The sequence below is a fragment of the Gracilinanus agilis genome, chromosome 4 (genome assembly GCF_016433145.1).
Source record: "Gracilinanus agilis isolate LMUSP501 chromosome 4, AgileGrace, whole genome shotgun sequence".
Lineage (NCBI taxonomy): Eukaryota > Metazoa > Chordata > Mammalia > Didelphimorphia > Didelphidae > Gracilinanus > Gracilinanus agilis.
In genome coordinates, this window is record NC_058133.1 from 189,418,246 (window position 1) to 189,444,189 (window position 25,944).

Genomic DNA, 25,944 nt, shown 5'->3' on the forward strand with positions numbered 1-25,944 from the left:
CAATGATTTCTAATATTTTAATAAGGAATGAGTGTTGTATTTTGTCAAATGCTTTTTATGTGTCTTTCAAAACGTCTCTGTTGGTTTTGTTATTGATATGGTCAATTATACTGACAATTTGCCTAATATGGCACCATCCTTGCATTCCTAATATAAAAATCAGGCATAAAACCTGATTGTGGTGTATAATTTTTGTGATATAATGTTGTAATCTCGTATATTATATTATTCTACTTCCCACAGCCCTTCTTATTCTATAGGATCTTTTATTTTTATTTTTTTAAACCCTTAACTTCTGTGTATTGGCTCCTTGGTGGAAGAGTGGTAAGGGTAGGCAATGGGGGTCAAGTGACTTGCCCAGGGTCACACAGCTGGGAAGTGTCTGAGGCCAGATTTGAACCTAGGACCTCCCGTCTCTAGGCCTGACTCTCAATCCACTGAGCTACCCAGCTTCCCCCTCTATAGGATCTTTTAAAAATCACTCCTTCCAATTTCTTCCTCCTTTATATTACTCGCCTCCCCTCCACCACCTTTTTTATTCCCCTTCTACTTCTCTATAGGGTAAGATAGGATTCTATACCCTAATGAATCTGGCTGTTTTTCCCTCTCTGAACCAATTCCAATGATAATAAGGTTTAAGAATTACCCATCACCCTCATCCACCTCCACTGTAATAGTTTCCACCCCTCTGAACTTCTTTAATGTGATATCATTTATCCCATTTTACTTCTTTCTTCCCACTTCTCTTAGTGCAATCTTCTTTTTCACTCTTGTATTTTTTTTACATATCATCCTAAATGGCTTACTACCACACCCACTATTAAGATAATGATAACATTTTAAAGAGTTACAGATAAAATCTTTCTTTATAGGAATATAAACAATTTGACCTTATTGAAACCTTTAAATTTTTTCTCTTTATTTACCTCCTTATACTTCACTTGAATTTCATATTTGGACATCATCTTCTATTTTTATTACATGAATGTACTTTCCCTTGAAAGAATATAGTCAGTTTTGATGGGTAAGTGATCCTTGGTTGTAAACCAAGTTCCTTTGCCTTCCAGAATAACATATTCCAAGCCTTCTGGTCCTTCAATGTGGAAGTTGCCAGATCCTGTGAAATCCAGACATGGGGCTCCATGATATTTGAATTGTTTCTTTCTGGCTGCTTGCAGTCTTTTCTCCTTGGCCGAGAATAGTGATTGCAAAAATTTTAGAGACTGAGTTCCCAAACTGCAACCTCATGCTGCATGTGAGCTACCCTCTTACCCCAAACAGGGGAGGGAGGAAGTATTCTCACTGGGCTGCTGAGCAGAGGGGCAGGTGATGTGAAAAATGATCTCAGTCACAGTAGAGAGGGAAAGGAATAACCCCCTCCAGCACACATTCACCATTACAAGCCTAGGAACTCATGAATTTGGGAGTTGTCATTTGAGGATTTATTGCAGGAGGTGATCTGTGGGTTCTTTCAATTTCTGTTTTACCCTCTTGTTCAAGAATATGAGGAGAGTTTTCTTTGATAACTTCTTGTAGTATGATATCTAGACTTTTTTGGGTCATGACTTTCAGGTAGTCCAATAATTCTTAGATTGTCTCTCCTAGATCTATTTTCCAGGTCAGTTTTTTAAATGAGCTAGTTCATATTTTCTTCTATTTTTTGATTCTTTTGATTTTGTTTGTTTCTTGATGTCTTGTGAAATGATTAGCTTCTATTTGTTCAATTTTAATTTTTAAAGAATGAATTTTGTGAAGAGTGAATCAAACTCTCTTTGTCTATCAATCAGCAAGTTTTAAGTCAATCAAAAACTTAAGTACCCCTACTTAGTATCTTACCAGTCACTAAGTATGAGAGTTCACAAGTCACTTGCTAGAGTGGGTGACAATTCCAAAGGCCACTTCCCCATCCCCATGCCAGGTAGTACTAGGAAAATTGAAAACTTGTGATTGGTTCCCATAAAGTGGGGAAGGGACAGGAAGTGATGTGGGAAAAGGACTATAAAAAGTCCTGAACTTCCTGTCCAAGGGACTTCTCCTTTGGACTTCTTTGGAGGATGGTTCCTTAGGGCTTTTGGACTTCAACTTGAAGCTATGGGCCTTTTGAATGGAGTTTTCAACTTCAGGACTTTGACTTTTGGCTTTGAGCTTCTTGGAGTTGGGGACTTTCTTGTTGGGTTCACTGCTGCCTTGGTGAGCTTATCATTGGGACCTTGCCTGGATCCTGCCCAGTTGGCTGGTGAATGATTAGGATTCCCACTTGGAGATTGGAACTCTGTTGGGGAGTGAGCTTCATTTCACTAGATCAGCATTTAGGGTAGGCTAGGCCAGTGATGGGCAAACTTTTTAAAGAGAGGGCCAAAGGAAAGGAAATGTTCATCTGTCAGTCTGTTTCTAAGGCAACTCTTTTGAAGTTTCATTGTATTGTATCCTACTCATTGTATTCATCAGATTAGGAATAATGTCCCCTGTCCAGACAGAACATTTCAGGGTGCCGCATCTGGCCCATGGGCCATAGTTTGCCCATCACTGGGCTAGGCAGTCTCTTTATCTCTTTCCCTTCCACATTTCCCTCTTTTTACTAACATTCCAATTAAACAAAATTGTTAATAGCTGCTAATTTTCCTGACTTAAGGGATAATAATTGGCAACCACTTTTTATAACTCTTTTATTTAGTCGAAATTCCAATTTAACCATTATAATTTCTTCCATGATCTTTTGATCCTCCTATAGCATTTGGTTCATTCTACTTTTCATGGTACTCTTTTCTTCAATGAATTTTTGTGTCTCTTTTTCCAGTTGACCAATTTTGCTTTATAAGCTGTTAGTTTCTTTTTGCATTACTTTCATTTCTTTTCCCCATTTTTCTTCTACTTGTTTTTTATTTTTTAATTCCTTTTTTGAGTTCTTCCAGCACTTGAGACCAATTTCCATTTTTCTTTGAAGGTCTGAATGTGCTTGATTGGATCTGTTACACTCTTTGGCTCCACAGAAAATTTCTAGGATAAGGTGTTTCTTTTGCTATTTGCTCATTTTCCCACCTTTTTTTTTTTTTTTTTTTTTTTTTTTTTTTTTTTTGCCTACGGGAATTCTGAAAGCTGCTGATTCTGTTTCCTATGCTACAAGCATGCAGGGCTGTACACTGTAGGGTATTTTTCCCTGGGGATAGATCTTTACCACAGCACAGGCTTGAAAGGGCTAAGCTCTACAGACTTCCAGGCCTCACTCTGTAGTGGTGTTAGTAACTGGGATTTCAGGCTATGGGTCTGGGGTGTTCCATTGTTGTTATATCTAGGGCCCCTGGATCCGAAAATTGGCCAATGCGCAGGCTTTGAACCCAGCACAGTGGGGGGGGGGGATGGTCAGTCAGGACTCCTGTGTGCCATTTTGCTTTTGGTTCCCCCTTATCTCATGACAATCTCATAAAAATCAACCCTTTCTATCTACCTTTCAAGTTGTGCTCAGCAGGCAAGCCCCTTCACTCCTTCTTACTGTTGTTTTTTTTTTTACTCCTGTCATTTTGAGGTGCTTAAGATTGGTTTGGAATGATTGTCAGTGCAGTTTCAACTTTTGCTGCTACTAAGCTGCCAACTTGTTCCCACCCCCTACCTTCCATAATGTTGTAATCTTGCTAATATTTTATTTAAATTGTTTGCATCAATGCTCATTAAGGAGATTGGTCTGTAATTTTCTTTCTCCATTTTAGTGCTTCCTGGCTTAGGTATCAATACTATATATTTCTCATAAAAAGATCTTGGAAGGATTCCCTCTTCTGCTAGTTTTCTCAATAATTTATGTAATAGTTGAGTTAGCTGTTCTTAGCAGATTAATTTGTGAAATCATCTGGTCCTAGGGCCATTTTCTTAGGGATTTCTTGATGGGTTGTTCAATTTCTCTTTCTATGATAGGGTGTTTAAATATTCTATTTCCTATTTTGTTAATCTAGGAAGTTTACATATTTTTAAGTATTCATCTATTTCACTTGGATTGTCAGGTTTATTGACATATATTTGGGCAAAATAACTTCCAATAATTGCTTTAAGTTTTTCATTGATTGTGATTTCACTTTTTTTCATTTTTGATACTGGCAATTTGGTTTTCTTCTTTCTTTTTTTAAACCAAGTTAACTGATGGTTTAACTATGTTATTTATTCTTTCATAAAACCAATTCCATGTCTTATTAGTTCAGTTGTTTTATACTTTCAATTTTATTAATCTCTTTACCCTGATTTTCAAGATTTATAAGCTGGTGTTTAATTGGGAATTTAAAATTTGTTCTTTTTCTAGTTTTTATTGTTGTTGTTGCATGTCCAAGTTACTGATCTATTTTATTGATGTAGGCATTGATATAAATTTCTGCTTTGGTTATATCCCATAAATTTTGATATGTTGTTTCCTCATGTCACTTTCTTTAAAGAAATTGTTGATTGTATAATTTTGTCTTTGACCCATTCATTCTTTAGGATAAGATTATATAGTTGCCAATTAATTTTTTTTCCTTTTTGCCACCTTTTGATGGGTATAATTTTTATTGCATTATGATCTGAAAAGTATGCATTTAATATTTCTACTTTTCTACATTTGGAGATGCAGTTTTTATGCCCTATTATGTGGTCAATTTCTGTGAACATACCATGTACTGCTGAAAAAAGTTGCATTCTTTTCTATTTCCATTTGGTATCCTCCAGAGGTCTCATATCCAATTTTTCTATAGTTCTATTTACCTCCCTAACTGCTTTATTATTTTTGGTTGGATTTATCTACTCCTGAGAGGGGAAGGTTGAGGTCTCCTACTAGTAGCATTTTATTATTTCCTCCTATAACTCATATGACTTTTCCCTTAGAAATATGGATGCTATGCCATTTGGGACATATATGTTTAATACTGGTATTGTTTGTCTACGGTGCCTTTTACGTGATGCAGTTTTTCATCATCTTTTTTTTTATTAGATCAATTTTTATTTTTGCTTTGTCCGAGATCATGATTTACTACTCCTGCTTTCTTCTCTTTAGCTAAGGAATAGCAGATTCTACTCCAGCCTCATACTTTTACTCTGTGTGTCTATTCCTGTTTAAAATGTGTTTCCTGTAGACAGCATATTGTGGGATTCTGGTTTTTAATACACTCTGCTATCCTTTTCAATTTTGTGGGTGAATTCATCCCATTAAAATTCAGTTATGATTACTATTTGTGCTTCACTCCATTTTATTTTCTCCATTTACTCTTTTCTCTCTCTCCTTTTAGCCATTCACTGTTCACAGATATTTTGTTTTCAATGACTTCCTACCCCAATTCACCCTCCATTTTGTCTATCCCCATCCTCTTATTCTCCCTACCCTCCTACTTCCCTATAGGGTAAGGTAGGTTTCTATAGCTGATTGAGTAGTGGGTGTTAATGCCCTCTTTAAGCTAGTTCTGATGAGAGGAAGGTTCAAGAATAGCCAATCCATCCCCATCCCTTTAACTGTATTTTGCCATTTACATGCCTCTTATTGAGAGGTAGTTTGCCCCTTTCTAGCTCTCCTTTTTTTCTTTTCCCCATGTGTTCCTCTTTCTCATACTTTTATTTATTTGGTTATCAGCTTGTCTTATTTAGCTTCCTTCCTTCTTTCTACCTATACTCCTTTACGTTGCTCTAATAGTAACAAAGTTCTTAGGTATGTTAGGTATTTTGCATACTTTTTTACCTTTCTCAGATATCATTATTATTATTATTATTATTTTTAATTTTAAACCCTTAACTTTTGTGTATTGTCTTATAGGTGGAAGATTGGTAAGGGTAGGCAATGGGGGTCAAGTGACTTGTCCAGGGTCACACAGCTGGGAAGTGTCTGAGGCCGGATTTGAACCTAGGACCTCCTGTCTCTAGGCCTGGCTCTCAATCCACTGAGCTACCCAGCTGCCCCCTATCATTATTATTTTAATTATCATCTTTCCAGATATGAATGTACTCAATGAAACCTTATCAAAACCCTTAAGTTTTGGGGCAGCTGGGTGGCTCTGTGGATTGGGAGCCAGGCCTAGAGACAGGAGGTCCTAGATTCAAATCTGGCCTCAGACACTTCCTAGCTATGTGATCCTGGGCAAGTCACTTAACTCCCAATGCCTAGCCCTTACTGTTCTTCTCCCTTAGAACCAATACAAAGTACTGATTCTAAGATGAAGGGTAAAGGTTAAAAAAAAAAAACTCTTACGTTTTCACTTTACCTTTTTGTGTGTAAGGAATAAAATTAATATAAAAAGATAGCTTTAAAAACATTATAGGTTTTATAGATTTATTGGTAGCCATTAGAAAAATGAAGCCACATGTCATACTAGCTTAGGTTGTTTAAAAATTGTGTGCTTTTGCCTGCTGCCTCCATGGTGGATAGATAACAAAGTGAGAGTACAAGTCCAGCCCCCCAATTTTATCCTCCTGTCTACGTCATTACGTAACTGTCTACATCACCATGTAAGACAGGAAGCCAGTGGGCTCATGGGAAATGTAGTTCAGAGACCCCAAAATTTCCAACAACACATATAAGTGTCCAATCTACTTATCAATTTTTCATTTCAGTTCTGTTTTTTTGGTCGAGAAAGCCTGAAATTCCTCTATTTCATTAAATATCACTTCCCCCCCTTAGGGATTATAAGCAGTTTTGCAGGATATGTAGTTATAGTCCTAGATCCTTTACCTTTTGAAATATCATATTCTATGCTTTCCATTCTTTTATTGCAGAAGTAGCTATGTCTGTTTAATCCTGACTGTGGCTCCTTGATATGTGAATTGTTTATTTCTGGTAGCGTGTAGTACCTTTTGCTTGGCCTGGGAGTTCTGGAATTTGGCTATAGTCCTGGGGTATTTTATTTTAGGGTCTCAGGAGGTTATTGATAGATTCTCTTAATTTCTATTTTTCCCACTTGTTTGAGGATATCAGGGCAGTTTTCCCCGATTATTTCTTGTAGTATGGTGTTCAAACTCTTTTTTTTTTAAATTGTGGCTCTCAGGTATTCCTGTGACTCTTAAGACTATCTCTCCTGCATCTATTTTCCAGTGCAATCTATTTTCTTTTATTAAAAAATTTTTTTTGTCTTATTATTTCCTGATGTCTTATAATGTCATTAGATTTTATTTTTCCAATTCTAATTTTTAGGACATTATTTTCTACCTTGAATTTTTATTTCCTCTTCCATTTGGCCAATCCTATTCTTTAAAGAACTGTTTTATTCAGTATTTTTTGGCCTCCATTTCCATTTGATCTATTGCTTAAGAGGTTGTTTTCTTCAAGGTATTTTTGTGCCTCAATTTCCTTTTGGCCCATTCTAGTTTTCAGGGAATTGATTTCTATAATGACTTTCCCCCTGTTGTTGAGTTTTTCCTGTTAATTTTCTTACTTGGTTTTTAAACTCCTTTTTAAGTTCTTCCAGGGTTCTTCTGGGGCCTGGCATCCTTTGCCACTTTCCTTTGAGGCTTCATATGTTTCCTTTTTGGCATTGTTATCCTCTTTTGAGTTTGTATTTCGGTCTTCCCTGTCACTAAAGTCAAGAACTTTTTGTTTGCTTTTTTCCCCCTGCTACTTTATATATCTTTTGAAGTCCTTCTCCATTCCTGAGGTAGAGGGTGCACTGCTCCAAGCTTGTAGCACTCTAGAGTCTCTGGTACTTTCTCTGAGGAGGTCTGCAGATGTTTTTTTGCCCAGCTATATTCAGCATGTTGTGCTACTAGTTCTCCTACTGTTTTGTGGGCTAGGCTAGTCCTTCCTCTGTTGCTTCCCTGCCCTTGCCAAGTGGTCTGGGCTGTGCAAGTGCTCTGCTCTGGGTTCTGCTGCCCCAGGCATTCTACTGCCACATGGGAATGAGTAGGTTCCTACAGTTCCAGTTTCCCCTCTCTTCTCCTTTGTAGTCCCAGGGCTCCACTGCCACATGAGAGTTTGTAGGTTTCCTGCCTTCTCAATCTGTGTATACTGGCTTGGGCTGGGCTTGTTCCAGTTCTGCAGCTTCATTGCCTTTGGTGGAGTCACAGTGTGTTGGAATGCTCCAAGTTCTGCCAGTTCTTGAAGATGCTGTGCTGCCTGGGCCACTCTTTCCTCTTTCCCCAGTGAGATATGTTCCTCTAGCTTCCCTTTGTTTTGAGGGGATTTAGGTTATATTTTATTTCTATCATCTGCATATGTATATTAAATTCCTTCCCTATGAATGCAGACAAAAGTTTTAAATGAAATAGGATGGGCACCAAAACCAGGACATATTAACAAACCAATTAATCACCAACAAAAAAATCAACTTATTTTCTCTAATCCTAATAGCATGCTGAACAAAGAATGCCAGTTTTTATAGGAGATGGTCATGAGACTCAGTTGATAGGAGAGGCCAAATACAGGGAAGAGAAAAAAACAGAGTGAGAGAAAGAAAAGCTGAGATGGAAGTGAATATGTTCTTTTGGCAATCCTTACCACAGCTAGAAATATGATTAATCTCTGGGTATATAGCTCTGGTCTAATAATGCCTCCAAGGAAGCAAAATATTAAGTCGGGAATTCTTAACCTTTGCTGTATCATGACAGTCTGATAAAGCCTATACATTGATTGCTCCTCAATCAATCAAGCATTTACTAGGCATGTCCAAGGTACAGTGCTAAGTGATAGGGACCCAAAGAAAAGCAAAAAAATACTCTCTGAATGTTTTCCAGTGCATAAAATATATAGAATTACTATGGGAAATTACTATAATGGAATACAACCATCAAAATATTAAAACAAGTTCAAAGACCCCAGGGTAAAAATGTCTGTTCTAAATCCTTTCAGCATGGTACAAAACCATAAGCTTACACCTTGCTCCTGTGTTATCTATTGTGTGTGTATGTGTATATATATATATATATATATATATAAAACTCTCTGATAGGATACTGAAATAACTGTGGTACATGAACTAGTTCTATAAAATACTATATGATTCAACACCAAACACCAATTGCCTACAGCAGATGCTTTTTGGTTTATATTAATAGGGTGACAAAAATTAAGCATATTAATGACAAAGAAGTTAAAAACTCTAGGTCAGTGGACTCCAAAACTTCTTTGAGTATAAGTAAAAAACTTTTGAGATTAAAATTGCTCTTTTCCTTCACTAACCATTTCTTTAATATTCTGAACCAAAATGTTCTTCTATGACCTAACATTGCTATGTACATGCTATTTCCCTCTACTAGTGTATAAGTTTCTAGAGGGAAAGGACTGTTTTTACTTTTATACTTGTTATTTCCAGTGTTTATCCCAGAGCTTTGCACAAAGTAAAGGCTTAACACTATTTTTTCCTTCCTTCCTTCCTTCCTTTACTTATCCAAAGGCTGGCTCCATTTTCCAAATGAAGCCTTTCCTGATCTTTTCCTATTTGTCCATGACTTCCTCTAAAAAACACCTTGTATTTTGTCTTTGTTTTTGTAAGGATAAGTTGACTCCCTTAATGCAGACTGTAAGCTTCTTGAAGGGAGGGACTGTTTCATTTTTGTCCTTTTATCTTCAGTGCCAGGTGATATACTGGACACATCTCTGGAACCTCTATGTTCCTGCCTGTGGTCTCCCTGACCCTGCTATCCATTCCTTCACTGCTATTTTCCCCACTACTGACTCTTGCTGCTGACATAGCCACCATCTGGCCTGATAACAATGCCACTTTAGCTTCCTTTGACCCCCTGCTCAGCCTGCACCTGTCTCTACTATCATCAAAGCCTGCACAGTCCTTAGAGGAAGGTGGAGAGAAAAAGAAACCACTAGGCTAAGTCAGAACCCATTGTTGCATTGCTCAGATCTTCTTTGCCAACTTCACATCACCATTGCCTTTCATAGCATTCTTTTTTTTTTTTTTTAAACCCTTAACTTCTGTGTATTGGCTCATAGGTAGAAGAGTGGTAAGGGTGAGCAATGGGGGTGAAGTGACTTGCCCAGGATCACAAAGCTAGGAAGTGTCTGAGGCTGGATTTGAACCTAGGACCTCCCGTCTCTAGGCCTGACTCTCAATCCACTGAGCCACCCAGCTGCCCCCCTTGCCTTTCACAGCAGCTGCTTCTTACTGCCCCATCCTAATATGGTCAGTAACCCTGGCTCCCATAGGCCTCTCAGCCTGCATTAATCCCTACTATCACCCAGCTATTCTGGGCTTCTTATTCAGGATCTATCTGCCTCTGCTGCTATTCATTGTCATAGTATAGTCATGCACTCTGGTAGTGGCAGCATGGAAGAAAGTAGGGAGAAAGGAATTAATGTCCATGCCATTGTTGCAGCAGCCACTCAGAATGAAGAGGCCTTTGTCCAAAACCAGCTGTATCAAAGCTGGAGGTCTAGACTCTTTTTAAAAAATATATATATCCTCCAATCATTTTAATGCATTTTGAGATCCACTGCTTTAGACAAAAAACAACCAAACTATAGATGCCTAGCAAATGTTATCCCTTTTAAGGGTGGTTAATTATTTTTTCAGTTCATCAATGAAACCTTTACCTAAAAATTTCTAGTTGGGAAACCATAAACATAACAGACATAGATCACCCAGGAACATTTGCTTGTGGGAGCTTTGGATGCTAAGGTGTTAAATGAATTATTAGTATTACAAGGAAGGAGAATGATTATGACTACTACAAACTGTCTGACTGTGTTGTTATACCATTTGAAGGTCATCGATTCTGGTGTTAACTCCAGACGCCATTTCCTTTCTCTCCTGTGGTGTCTCTGGGCAGGGATAGAGTGAAGCTCGAAACCTGGAATACACAGGATTTAGCTGAATAATAGTGATATACTCAAGCTAAGTCATCTGAGAAAATGACCTAAAGCACCCAAAGAACTGAAAAAGGCTCAGTTTAGGAGGAAAGAGTAGATTAAATGGTTCAATTAATCTGGAGTCAGAGACAAAGCTAATAAATGTAGCACTGAAATTCAAACTGAGGTCTTTCTGACTCCAAGGCAGACCTCCTTTCATTCTAATACAATCTTTCTTTAATTATTTATCACACTTTGCTCTATTTTTATTTAATAAGCAAAAATAAATTTAATGACAGAAAAGTTATAAGTTGTCTAGATTTTAGCCCAAGTTGGATCACTATTATGCTTTTGCAGCTATAAAGTTCTCTTTCAGTCAAAAAAAGAAAAGAAAATGTGGTTTAAAAAAAAAGATTGCTAAGTGTTGGCCATGAAATCTCTTCAGAAAGATCTGGGTTCAAATCTCAATACCAATACTTACTAGTATAACTCTGGGTGAATCATTTAACATTTTTGAGCCTCAATTTCATCATTTGTAAAAATGAGATAGTATTTGCTTTATGTAATTTCATAGGATTGTTAGGAAGAAAGCAGGTCATAAATATTAAAGTACAGTAAAGATCCAAATTATGATTAAGTGAAGTGTCATTTGAGTGACCAGAGGAAGAATATTATTTCAGAAAACATATACATGATACATACAGATAACATTTTGGTATATGTATATAGACTGAATTATTTCAATAAATTATATCACTTACAAAGAACTGGAGGTGAAAGATTTCAGTTCTCCAATAAAGGAAACTTATGGATTTAAATTTCTAATTTCTAAATCACTTATCCAATAGGGAGACACAGAGCAACACAGAGCAATTTAAAATAGCTCAATAGCATTACATAGTCTTATCCAAAGGAAAACAAATTTGGATCCAGACTATTTTGGGGTAATTAGGTGGTACAGTGATTAGTGTGCTAGGCTTGGAGTTGGGAGGACCTGGGTTCAAATCTGGCCTCAGATACTTCCTAGTTATGTTACCCTGGACAAGTCATTTAACCCTGTTTGCCTAGGCCTTGCCCATCTGACTTAAAGTTGTTACTGGGATAAAAAATAAGGGTTTTTAAAAAAGGAATTACTATTTCACTCTTCTTCAACTAACACTAAATCCCTGGGTGAGGACATTTCTCTTACCCTTCACAGATTTTCTTGACTCTATTTTTTAGTTGATCTCCTTGGAAGAAAATGATAAATACAGACTTGTGCACGTTGTCTCCCTAGAAATCAGAAATAAATCAAAATTTCATTTTGGTCTAAATATTGATGAAAATTTCTAGATAATTTAGTTTCTTTGGCAGATAAAAAGCAATGATTTCCTAATTCCTTCATACACTACATAAGGATAGCAGCTATGTTTGTTAATTACCTCTTATACCCTTAACAACTTTAGTGAAAAAATCTTTCCCTTTGATCTTTATTTATCTTCATATTGGGCAAAAGTCCTTAGGGTAGTCTAGCCCAGATGTTAGGATACTTACTAATCAGAACATTTACCCATTCAACTCAAACATTTTACTTGTTTCCATAATGAAAAAGAAAACGAGAGGAGTTAATTTTTGTTTAAGAGTTTAAACATTCTCAGATAAGTGATACTTAAGAGCTGCAATTTATAAAGCCACCAAGAGGTCATGAAGTGGTTAACCATAGTTCACTCAAACTTGACTTCAGAAATAAGGCACAGACATATAGTTATGTTATACTCTAAGCTAATTATGAGTTCTAAGAAAATCAGGAAATAAGGTATTCAGATGCTAAGGAAGGTCCAGAAGTGTTTCAAATCTTTGAGTTCTCCAGGGATATTGAGAGCACATTCTTTGTGCAGCTGCTCTGGTACAGATATCCAGACCCCCTTCCTGTATTTGTTGATAAAATATTGTTCTTCCTTTCCAGAGGAAACTTGGCTGAATGTTCCTAAGAATAGTTATATACTAGGTGTGACCTTAAACTCAGCATGAAATGTTTCCAAAACTTAATAATAATGGCCTTCAGTGTAGCTGCAAATTGTCTTTGTGGGCCATCTATATTACCATAACCATAACCATAACCATAACCATAGCCATAACCATAACCATGATGTAGAAAATAAGTTACATAAACCTTTGGGTCATTTTTAGCTTAGTGATTCAGCCTAAAACCTCATTATATTCAATATTTCTTTTTCAAAAGAACAAAGCCATGATTTAATAATTGTCATTCCAAGTAGAAGCAGAAAGGTAACATTTTCATTAATATAGAGTCATGGGTGTTTTAAGTAGTAGCCAACTCCAGGCTATTCATCTATTTCTGAATAACAGATTTTTCTCTTTATGCATTTAATATGTTTTACTTATAATACCAGAAATACACAGCTATGCTCGCCCTAGCTGAGATTAGTATTTCGAACTTATCATTACATCAAATGAAAGATAAAAGCTTTCTATCTCAAAGTTCATTAAAGAAAATTACCCAGTTTTCCAATCAATTTTTTTTGTTGTTGACGTAAGAGACAAAGAAGTCTTCATCAGCTGAAGGACTCTAAATAGTTGAAACTATTACTTTATCATTTTAGAGTCAAAATAATGCCCTTCCCTTTCTTTTGGAGTTTCCTATACAAATCAATTCAGTAGAAATAGAAGCACAATTGTCAAGTAATCTGAATCGAAGCATAACAAAGTACTACCAATTCAGAATTCTTGTTTTAAGTTGATTTCTACAAAAGGTCAAATTGCTTCAGGTCCAAGAGCAGTAACAGAAGACATTTGGACCTAAATCTGAAGTTTCAAATAACTGGAAATTTTAATTTTCAGTTGAAACATCTCTGCAGTCTTATATAAGGCTCAAAGCCTATAAATACCATATATGTGATGAAAATTATGGGAGAAAGGTCTTCTTGGAGCTCATACTGAGAATAAAGAAATAAAGATCTCTTCTTTGAGAAGGATACTTTAGATAGTCGAAGTGTTCTGTTACTGTTCTGGGCCCCTTTTATAGAAAACTACTCCGCAGGACACAATTTCCTTGTCTTACAGTCACAGGATCCTCCAGGGGGTTCTCGATTTCAGATTGACGCAGGAATACATTCCCCCGGCATACTCTCCACAGCATACGCTCAAAAGTAGGCATGCGCTCTCGGTTAATCACACCAGCCACAAAGCTGTGAAAAGGGGAAAAAAAAACCCAAACAAACAGATTAAAGGCACTATTCCAATTTAAGGGTTGGATAGCTTTAAAATTATTAAGTAGCTAAAAGAAAAGCCCTGGGACCAGACAAGACCAGCTATGGATAGGTAAAAAAGTTGCCATGATTTGATTCCTGACTCACTCATTCACTACAGGAACCAGGAAGGAGTTGTCAATGTAGCAAATACATCAGAAAAGCTAGAAACTGAGTCAGCAATGATTCTCATCTGATTCATAATAGAATAGCATTCTGGTAACACGTAGACTCCCTACTACGTCCTATTAAGTAAGCTTTCCAAGACAGAAGGGAAAGAACACACCTTAAATGCAGAGTAGATATATAAGAATGATATTTACCCAAGTCGTAAGGGTGTGCCTCTCCCGATCTCATTTGGGTCCAGCAGGTTTGATGACTCCTCCAACAGATCTGGATCCGCCATCTGCTGATGATGCAATTCAGCCTGAATTCACAAATCAATTAATATCTAATGAAAATAGTTAGTGGCATGCAGGAAACGAGGAACCAGGAGATGAGTTTGTGAAAATAAATATGAAAAAAAGAAGATATACAAAAAAAGAAACACACAGAAAAGAAGGGAAGAGAACAAAGGGAAAAACAAGAGGTAACACATAATTGTCCCAGCAAGGCATCTGGGGAAATGATTTTTAGAGATAAGAAAAAGAAGAAAAAAATATCACATGATGGTGACATGTATAAATCTTTTATTTGGCAGAAGCCATTTTCCCTCTTTTTCTGTTTCCACCAAGTAAGTCATGAAAGCACCAGAGAACACCTTTAGAGACTCACATAAAGTAATGAAGATACTTTGGGGGAGTGATCAGGAGTGATCTGGAGATGCTCTCCAGCTAGAGAGGTATTTCTGGCTGCTCTCATGCTTACAATTTCACTTATGGCAAGCTTGGCTTACAGGGAGGCGCTTGCCCTTTAGAAATGGAATGCAAAGCATATGTTACTCTCTCAAATGCTGTTCTGCAGATACAAACCAGAAGAAATCTCACCAGCCAGCTAAACAGAGTCTGAGAGCTTCAGGACCAATCAAGTTCTCGGCATTTGTTAAGGATAACTTTGGGCAAAGCCAAGGAATACTGTGTTTATGCTTTTAAACGTAACTTTCTTCCTTACATAAAGATAGAATACAAAACGGCAAGGAAGTCCTAAAACACAGTAATCCCCTTTTACTATTACAGTATCTGCCCTATGAGAGGAATAAGAACTAAAAACTCATAATGAAGTTTCCTACCTTCTACTAAGGTATCAAGTTTTGAAATCATGATACGTTCAGAGGCTCATGGAAGTTCTGTAGTTTTGAAGATCCTTGGGCACACAACTTGAGATAGGATCACTGATTCAAATCAAGTACATGAAAGTTAAATTAACAGTAATATAGAAGGAAGCACAATATCCAACTAATGGATTGGTACAATCAATCTCAAAATGAATTCTGTCATTACAATTTATACAATGAAATGGGAAGATAGATGAAGATGTCCTAGACCTAGATCCTGTTTCATTCTTTCCATAGAGTCAATCCTATAGCTTTTCATTCCCATCACAAAGAAGCTGACCTTAAAATGAAATCATGCATTTATCTTGACTGCTGGTAGTACCAAATACTAATACACACACCTACTCAACTTATTTGACCCAAAGGCAGGCAGAAGAGTGGGAGAAGAAAGGGGAAGGAATTAAAGAAGTCAGAATAGGTGTTTTTTTTGTTTTTGTTTTTGTTTTAAAAGAGATCTGATTTTATCCTTTTACAATTTTCTTTACCACAAGTTTTGCTGATTTCCACTCAAATTTGCTAAATAAGCACCACGGGAGCCTCAATTTTTAAATCTTACAATTATAACATAGTAAATTAATTTGACACTCCAAGGGGAAAAACATATGAAATTATAATATTAGAGGGACTAAAAGCAAAAAAAAATCTTTTGGGAACTATGTGAGGAAACAAAAATTATCACCACTTAAAATTAATTGGTAGACAAAGTTTATGTTTTGAGACTTAGGAAATCAGAGCAATATAATGGTTCCATAGCTTGCCATTTGTATTCAAGAGATAAATCTGTGGACTTTGTGTTTTAAAATCTCATCAATTAAATATTATATGGTATGAATTCTACTTTAGATTAATTTTAAAATGTAAAAGAAAAAATAAAGGACCTGTAATGTTAGATGTTGCATTTTTAAAAATTTATGCTGAAGTATTTTATTTTCAAAAATTTTAAGTTCAATATTGTAACCTTAGCTTACAAAAATTCTCAGAAATACTGCTTAGTTAAATCCAGTGAAACTGAAATGTTGCTCATACTATTTCACCACCACTATCTTCCTTCCTCCACTCCCTTCACAGAGAACCCATCTGAATCTATACAAAGATATTCTGGTGAAAAAAATGAACGTAGGAAATAGCTGAAGAAACAGAAAGTATTACGCAGTAACTGGACTCATCCAACATACTATGTAGGTTGAGAAATAAAAACTTATCATGGAGCTGAAATAGGATGAACTAGAAACTCAGTTATGTTCTAGTCACTGTTTTTATGGCCTCTTGTTTAATCATTACAAGTCTCCAAGTTGGTTTTTAAAAGTTAAAATAAAACACCATGTCTAGTGGAAAATTTGGCTGACCAAATACTACTAACTGTGGGTCTTTAAATCTATACCTAAAACAATGCCATACATCCTTAATCTGGAGCCTATCTAGTTCCTTTAATTACAACATTTCTAATATCATGGCTGAGTCACCTGATTCACCACTATCCTCAAATCCAGAAAAAGAACATAGAGACCTCTGAGAATGGCAAGAGCTCAGCAGCAACAGGATGGCAGCATTTGACAATATAAGCAGCACATTCAATTTCCAACAGTATATACTTTTCTTTGCCACCAACACTTAGAAAGGAATGAATTACATTTTACCATCTAACTTATTCACCCCATGTGATGATAGATGAGAAAGAAAAATAAAGAAAGCAGATGGAAAGAAAAATTAGAGGGGAAGGAAGACAGGGATCTGCATGCCATTAACCATTACTTTTCCAGTCTTCTTTATGCTTTCATGTACTATGGTGCTTATGGGAAAAGATTTAGAGAAATCTCTTCAGCTCTAACTCTTCTTCATAAGCAAGAAGACTAAGAAAAGGATATTATAATTAACAGACCATTTTAAATATTCTGGACAAGAAATGGCTAAATCAAATTTGTAATCAGCATAAATCATAAGAATATTTAATATATACTCATTCTCCCTCTTCCATAGCAGCCAATGCCTAGAGCAGAATAATCATTTCTTGACTTAGCCATTTCTCATTAGCTCATTAATGTGAGATATTGCTATATCACAAATAATTGGGAAACCAATCTGCTAGAGCTATAGACCATTTGCAAATATTACATTTTCAGGTATGAAACAAATCTCAAGAATTACTCTAGCCCATTAACCTTTTTAAGAACCAACAAAGCCCATATTTCTACTGCTTTCTTCAAACTGTGCTCTCTGCATTAGAAAGTGTTTTCTCTTCAGCAGGTCTTTGTTTTTCATTATGGCAACACCAACAGTAGGCAAATGACTTTCCTGAAAACTTTGATTAAGCCACTATAGGTCAGGTGCCACAATGAAACGTGACAAAAACAGATGCAATACTATCTGTTCAATCAGTGTAACTCTCACCAAAGGACTGCTTTTATTGCTCTGAAATAGTGAGAACCAAAGAGAGATTTTGAAAGTATTTGGAGAATTTTTACCATAGCTAAGGCATCATGCTAAATAGCACTTCCAACAAAGAATAGTGTTTTTTGTTTTTGCTGGGTAAAGAGAAAAAAATGGGTCACTTTTGATAAATCAATGTATTGGGGTAATTAGGTGGCTCAGTGGTCAGAAAGCCAAGCCTGGGAGATGGGAACTCCTAGGTTCAAATCTAACCTCAGACATTTCCCAGCTGGGTGAGTCTGGTCACATCTAATCTTAACTATCTAGTCCATATTGCTCTTCTGCCTTGGAACTGATACTTAGTATTGATTCTAAGATGGAAAGTAAGAGCTTTAAAAAATAAATAAATATATTTTTATGAAGACTTAAGAATCTCCTGTTTCCCATATGTATACTGAATGCTTAGAACTCTTAAAATACTTAATTAAAATGAAAATTTGTACATTAGCACAGAAGGGATTTAATTCCCCCCCCCCCCCAGTCTTTCATAGGCCTTTGCCTTTATTTTATAGTGAAGATAAAGCAGTGAATATGCACTGGAAAAGTAAATATACAAAGCATTCATTAAGCACTTACTATTTGCCAGGCATTAAGTAAGTCAGATCAAATTAACTTAAGCATACTTTTTATAAAAGGACTTAAACATTAGGAGAGAAGTTATCTCACTGTTCCTCACCCTTTAAAAATGCAATAATTTGTGGGACTGATGAGAGAAATTATATCAACCTCAAAAGTTCACATCTGTGAGCAAGCTGCATGATCACAACAAAATCTCTATTAATATAAAACCAGGCTCTGCCTCCCAGAAACAAGAGGCATTTAAATTTCGGGATCTTTTCCATTACATTAGGAAGGCCCAACTTGAGCCAAAACCCTTTGCTACTCTGAGGAATGTATCACATCTTAGGCAAGTTCTTTCTGTGCCCTAGACAGAACTGGAAAGTGAGCTTCTACCTCCAAAAGAGAAGTGAAAAGAAGAACTCAAAATTCTTGAGCTCAAAACATGTCAGTTGCTGATGGTAAAGTCATATATTTAAATATTTGGCCAAGTTCCTTACATAGTACAGGTGGTCCAAAAGAGAAACCACCACCGAAAGAAAATTCTTTAAGACATACAAAGGGTGACTAAAGTAGTTTGTGAAACATTTCTATCTCAGCTGATGTCAGGAAGACCTGCTGGGGCAAGGACATTATTAACCATGTTTCAGGTTACCAGAGAAATAGTACCCATACTGGATGTGAAGACTATCCAAAGGGCAGACTGGAGGATAGTAACTCTTCTAAAAATTCTTACTCTAAATTCTTTCCAATTCTTTCTTCAGCAAACTGTCACCTGGTAGCCTAGTTACCTAAAATTTTAACTTAGTGGTTTTTCCCATCTCTTCCCTAAGTTCATTTAATGAAGTTTATGGGAGACTCTAGGGTCAGAAAATCATCAACTGCAACTGTCATGCTAACTACGAGCACACCCTTTTTAAAACTTCCAGATATTCCAGATTCTCACACACCCTAATGAAAAATATTTGTGAAATTCAATATATGAGTGTAATTGCTATAAACTTTCCAAGTTGATAAAGGAGCACAAAATAAAATAATTCAAGTTTTGGTGGGAGAGAGGCAACAGCTAAAAAGTTATGGATTAAGAAAAATTAACCTGATGTATCTAACCTTTTCTTATTTTCTGGGCCCTAGCCTAAACGGAATACTTACCTTAAAAAATATGTATGTGAATTTTTCAGGGAATGGTGTCCACTAACTATTCTAGATATCCTCATCCCACTCTGAATATGAAAAACAGCAAAAAATAAAAAAATACACAAAATATCCAAAAAAAATGGCTGGCTATGTACTACATGAAAAATGGAACATAATCTGAATTTTTTCCAACTAAAGAAAGGTGTAAAAAGTGGCATTGCTTTCAATAAAGCAACTGAAAATAATCATTAGAATAAAATATGGCCCACTTGTGGCAGGTAAAACATCAGCTGCTCAAAGAAACAAACAATAGTCTGACCTCATCAAAAAACTGCTGAGTTTTGCGTAGTATATATTTTAATTCCGTCAGTTCCAGGAAGTTTTTCTTCAAAGCTTCCTGGTTTGTGTTGATTTCTCTCAGTTCGTTTTCAATCTTCTCAAAGTTTGCCTAGGAAGAAAAGGGATATGTTAACTCACCACTGAAGTCAGTATGTTTGCCCTGTGTGCTCAATATGGGATTCAGTCTTGTATATTTATTGTCCACTGTCAGTTCAAAGATGTCCCGCATCAACTCTCAAAATATTAACATTTAAAATTAACATATTAATATTTCACTCCTGTTTTAGACACCATATAGATCAAGGTCCTGGGAGATTACTATCTAAATATCATGCAAACAAGGAAAGACTGAGATTTCCTTTAATCTATCCCCAATAATAGCTGTGGATAGCCAAAAGGAACTTAACCTTCCCAAAAGATTGTTTACCTCTAGGTCAATCATGTCCCGGGGCAAAGGCACCTCTGGGTTTTCACCTGTGTCCAGGACAGAAATATTGGCTTTTCTTATCTCCTTCTCAACAAACCCTAAAATGACAGAATGAGAACATTTGTTGCCCATCTGCTGCATATGCCTGGCAATGCTAATATTAAGCACAAACCAAAAAGATCTCAAGACTTTAAGAAGATTCTAATGATGCTCTGACTCAAGAGAAGTGGGGGAAAAATAAGTTTCTTCTTCATATTCTTATCCTTTCATAAAAAGCTCCATTTCAGAACAGCTAATTCTCATTAATCACAACAGGCATATAGTTCACATCCTACTGTCTCAGATACATTTTCTACCTTTTGTGGGATAGAACCCATATAGAATACTAAAATACCATCACCATTAAAAGAATCAATAAGACTGGCTCTTTAAGTAGAATAAAAAGAAGACTGAATATGGTTTTAGAAGACCTGTTATCAAGTCCCTGCCACTAACTAGACTATGGGCAAAGCATGGCCTCTGAACCTTAGTTTCTTCATTTATAAATGAAAATAATGATACTTGCATTAACTAATTCTAAGAGATGATGTGAGGAAAGAACTCATTAAACCATCAAGTGGTAAGCTATAACTAACCTATGTGAATCTCACCTAAATGTAAGATTATTCTGGTTTACCAATATTGTTTAGAGTCCAATGATGGGCAAACTATTCCCCACAGACCACATCCAGGCTATAGTTTGCCCATCACTGCCTTAAGCAATTCCCTAATCACTACACTCCCACATCCAGATATAGTGATTAGGGAATTGCTTAAGGCAGTGATGGGCAAATTATAGCCTGGATCTGGCCCTTGGGGAATAGTTTGCCCATCACTGATTTAGACCATCAAGTTCAGATAAAAAAATGTCTATTGCAATAAAGCCCACAGTATTCCAAAATATTTACAGCAGCTCTTTGTGGTAGTAAAAAACTGGAAGTTGGGAGGATGCTCATCAACTGGGAAATGGCTAAACATATTGTAGTATGTGATGGTAATAGAATGCTACTGCACTATAAGAAATAAGCAGGCTTGTTTTTAAAAAACTTCATGGAATAATGAACAGCAAAATGAGCAGAACCAAGAGAATACTATATACAGCTATAAGCTTAATACTTGAAGAATAACTTGTGAATGTCACCTCCAGAGAATGAACTGAAAAATGCCATAATTTTTGTCATAATTATATATATATATAGTTTCACATTTGTTTGCCAGATGATACCTTCTACGATGTGGGAAAGAGGATAGAGGTGCTGAGATACTCATTAATAAATCATATTAACAAAATAAATTAATTAATAAAGTCCTTAGTACATATGGCAGTAAAACTGGTTCCTATAAAAAAGGTTTCAATCAATTTGAAAAATAAATAGGTCAGTTCTATACATTTAAATTACAGACCAAAAGGGTAAAAAAAGGCTTTTCAAAAAAAAAAAGAGAACTAAAAAATCAAAATAAAAGCAATGTTTGTTCAGTGCTCAGGGATGACTATTGTTATTTAAGGGTGAAGCATGAATAGACTCACCTTCTGAGTAACAGATAGGAAGAGGAATAAGCTCTTGAAAAGATACTTTACTGCCTAAAATTCATGATAGACTTTGTCCAATAAATGACTGCCAGATATGGGGTCTGACTTACAGATTTCCTAGAGATTTCAGACTTGTCTCAGACTACTATATTATCCTCTGTACAATGACAAAGTAACTTCATAGTATTTAATTCAGAGTGTTATATTCTCAGAAGCATGGTATCCATTAAGGAATACTTCACATATATAACAAAACAAATATATTCTGAATGTGAATCTCAAGAAAACAGATAAGAATTTCTTTTTTGAGGTGGGGTGGGGCTAATGTCTTCCTTTGTTATATAAGACTATTCTTAAATAAGATTAAATAATTCACTTCAAGAATTATTAAGACAACAAATAAGTTTTGAGTGATAATACATGTATAACCTAGTGGAATTGCTGGACAGTTCTGGGAGGAGGGAGGTAAAAGTGGAGGGAGAGAACACAAATCATGTAACTATGAAAAATACTCTAAAAAAATATTTATTAAGAAAGGCCAAGAGGACACATACGGAGTTTACGGTCCATTTCTTCACATCTCCGAACTTCATTAACAAATTTCCGTTGGAATACATTGACACTTGGATTTAACTGAAAGACAAGAACAGAAAACAAGAGGAATAAATAGACAAACATGGTATGTTACCCTCCAACTTCTCAAGCAGTGCATATCCTGGAATAATACAAATCCCATCTTGGACCAGGACAGGATGCTTTATCAATAACAATCTTGCATTAAAACATGTGAAATGCTGTGGGCAACTAATAATAACTGTTATAATTAAAGATAAATAAATCACTTTTCCTCATTGGAGCAATGTGGCAAAAAAAATTCAAGGTAGGTAATGTTTTACCAAGCCTACCATTTCTCATTTCAAAGGTCACAATGATCACAAAAATGCAGGCCACTAATTTAAACTAGGTTTCTCTTCAGTTCTTTCCTTCACCCATTCCCCCAAGCACAAATAGTGGGAGGAAATCATTCATATAATGAGAAATGCAAGTGAAGTTTCAATTCATACTTATCAAATAAGCAAAGATGATGAAATGCATTATGAGTAAGGGTGGAGGTGCAGAGCAGAAAAACACACTCAAATATTATTAGTGGAGATGTGAATTGATCTAATTACTCTGGAAAATGATTTAGAATTATGTAAGAAAAAGCATTAAAATGTTTGTATCCTTTCACTTTTTTGTAGTAGCAAAAAACTAGAAATAAAATAGATACAATGTGAAGTTTAAGGAGGAGTGAAAAGGTTGAGAAGAGCCACTGTGGTAAGTGGAAGAGTGAGTTCATTAAAGAGGTATTAGAGGATTGCCTGGCAGCAGTGAGGGCCCAAGTGAGGTTATATAAGCAGTGAACCCAATCAGCAGTTTCATGATTTTTCTTCTCACTGCTACATACATGCTGCTGAATGTATATACATTCATGCATTCAGCACATGGAAGGCTGTGGGTGGTGAGAATGATCGCAAGACTGAGGTTTAGGAGAATTTAAACTGAAAATATGATAAGGAGGCAAGAGTCTTATTAAAAGAAGAGGACAGTGTAGGGTTGAACTGGTTCAACATGGTGTCAAGATGGAAAGAAAGAAAAGTATAGCTAATATAAGGGTGATGTGCCAGGAGAGAAGTAAGTAGAGGGACTGGAGATGGTGTGGCAAGAGAACAGGGTTTGGTTTTGGAAGGCAACAGGGGAGGTGGAATTCCAATAAACTGTGATCATATAATAGAATTTCTTTCCTCCTTTCAAAGAAAGCCCTTATGTTCAGGGTAACACTGAGACAGAAGGGTAAGGGCTAGGCAAATAGGATAATAGCAAGTTCAAGAGTATGGATCACCTTTAGGTGTGGTTGAGATAGAGTAGAGAAATAGGTCATGGGAAATTAATAAGTTGAGGAACTGGGAAGTTAGGTTATTGGAAAAAATATCAGTATGTATGCTGAAAGCCCCTAGTATGAGAAAAGAAGCTGGTGAGGAGAGACTGAATTAGGTAATGAATTTATTAAGGAAAGAAGGGAAGCATCCTGGAGGTTGGTAGAAAATAACTACTAGAAATTTGATTGGTAGTACATACGGATGGAATAAATCTCTAAGGAAGAGAAATTACTGACGAATGGTGATAGAAAACCTGAGAATGGTAATGGGGAACAAAGATTATTCTAATTCTCCCACCTCAACAAATGGGGAAAGGGAGTTGAGAATAAAAGTGAATCCAATGCTGGAAAGGGGAAGTAGGGAGGCAAAGAAACTTTAAACAATGGGGGACCTGTCTTGAAAACTCTTGGAGGATGATAACTAATTTTGCTACAAAATGAATTAGATGAAAAGTGGTGAAGACAGGGATGTTTGGAGCCTTGTGGAGGGAATTTGGCATATCTTGAACCATATCATGGTTACTAGGAACTCATGGTAGAACTTGCTCAACCAACAACTGAAAGCTAAATAGGGTTAAGAAGTTGAGGTGATTATAGGCTCTGGAAAGGGAAGAAGAGTTCAGTTTTGGACAGAATGAGTTCAGGATACCAGCTGGCTATCTTGAAGGTAGATTAAGATATGAGATTTGAGCTAATATAATAAAAATTATAATCCTATCCAATTTAATTTATGTATTCAGTGCCATACCTAGCAAACTACCAAAAAACTTTTTTATAGAAGTAGAAAAAAATTATAACAAAGTTCATCTGGAAGAACAAAAGATCAAGAATATCAAGGGAAATAATGAAAAAAATATGAAGGAAGGCGGCCTAGCAGTACCAGATCTTAAACTGTACTATAAAGCATTGGTCATCAAAACAATATGGCACTGGCTAAGAGACAGAAGGGTGGATCAATGGAATTGGCTAGGAGTAAATGACTTCAGTACGCTAGTGCTTAATAAACCCAAAGACCTCAGCCTTTGGGACAAGAACTCACTATTTGACAAAAACTGCTGGGAAAATTGGAAAACAATATGAGGAAAATTAGGTTTATATCAACATCTTACACCCTATATCAAGATAAATTCAAAATGGGTAAATGACAAATATAAAGAGTGAAATCATAAATAAATCAGGTGAACATAGAATAGTATACCTGTCAGATCTGTGGGAAAGGAAGGAATTTAGGACCAACCAAGAGATAGAGAACATTGCAAAATGTAAAATGAATGACTTTGATTACAACAAACTTAAAAGTTTTTGTACAAACAAAACCAATTTAACCAAAATTAGAAGGAAAACAACAAACTGGGAGAACATTTTTATTTTTTTTATCTTTTTTAAATTTTTTATATTCTTATATCTCTGACAAAGGTTTAATTTCCCAAATGTATAAGAAACTAAGTCAAATTTACCAAAAATCAAGCCATTCCCCAATTCCCCAATTGACAAATGGTCAAAGGACATGAATATGACAAAATCAAAAACTATCAATAAGCACATGAAAAAGCATTCTAAATCCCTCCTGATTACCACCTTCCATCTAGCTGACTGGCCAATATAGTAGCAAAGGAAAGTGATAAATGTTGGAGGGGATGTGGCAAAATTGGGACATTAATACACGGCTTGTTGAGTTGTGAATTGATCCAACCATTCTGGAGGGCAATTTGGAACTATATGCAAAGGGATTTAAAAAAAGAATGCCTACCCTTTGACCCAACCATACACACTGTTGGGTTTGTACCCCAAAGAGATAAAATAAGGAAAAAGACTTGCACAAAAATATTTATAGCTGCACTCTTTGTGGTGGCAAAAAACTGGAGAATGAGGGGGTGTCCATCAATTGAGGAATGGCTGAATAAATTGTGGTATCTGATAGTGATAGAATATTATTGTGCTGAAAGAATAAAGAACTGGAGGAATTCCATGTGAACTGGAAAGACCTTCAAAAAATGATGCAGAGCTAAAGGAGCAGAACCAGGAGAACATTATACACAGAGACTGTTATATTATGGCACAATCTAATGTAATAGACTTTTCTACTAGCAGTAATGCAACGATCCAGGACAATCCACATCCAGGGAAAGAACTGTAGGAACAGCAATGCTGAAGAAAACATATGATTGATCAAATAGTTCAATGTGGATATGATTAGGGTTTTGATGTTAAAAGATCACTCTACTGCAAATATGAATAACATGGAAATATGTTTTGAACAATGAATGATACATGTATAACCAAGTAGAACTGCTTGTCAGCTCCAGGACGGGGGG

The 25,944-nt window shown here is 36.1% G+C and overlaps 1 protein-coding gene across 1 annotated transcript in view; it reads right to left on the reverse strand.

The window, feature by feature from the left end:
* ATP6V0A1 (ATPase H+ transporting V0 subunit a1) overlaps nucleotides 1-25,944 on the reverse strand; it is a 77,159-nt gene that overhangs the window by 40,073 nt on the left and 11,142 nt on the right. Inside the window, exons 3-9 of the mRNA XM_044673699.1 lie at nucleotides 22,266-22,344; nucleotides 20,142-20,239; nucleotides 19,695-19,823; nucleotides 14,304-14,407; nucleotides 13,794-13,920; nucleotides 11,922-12,004; nucleotides 10,641-10,734 (exon numbers count right to left, since the gene is read on the reverse strand). Coding sequence (XP_044529634.1) covers nucleotides 10,641-10,734; nucleotides 11,922-12,004; nucleotides 13,794-13,920; nucleotides 14,304-14,407; nucleotides 19,695-19,823; nucleotides 20,142-20,239; nucleotides 22,266-22,344 — 714 coding nt within the window. The remainder of the gene's footprint in view (nucleotides 1-10,640; nucleotides 10,735-11,921; nucleotides 12,005-13,793; nucleotides 13,921-14,303; nucleotides 14,408-19,694; nucleotides 19,824-20,141; nucleotides 20,240-22,265; nucleotides 22,345-25,944) is intronic.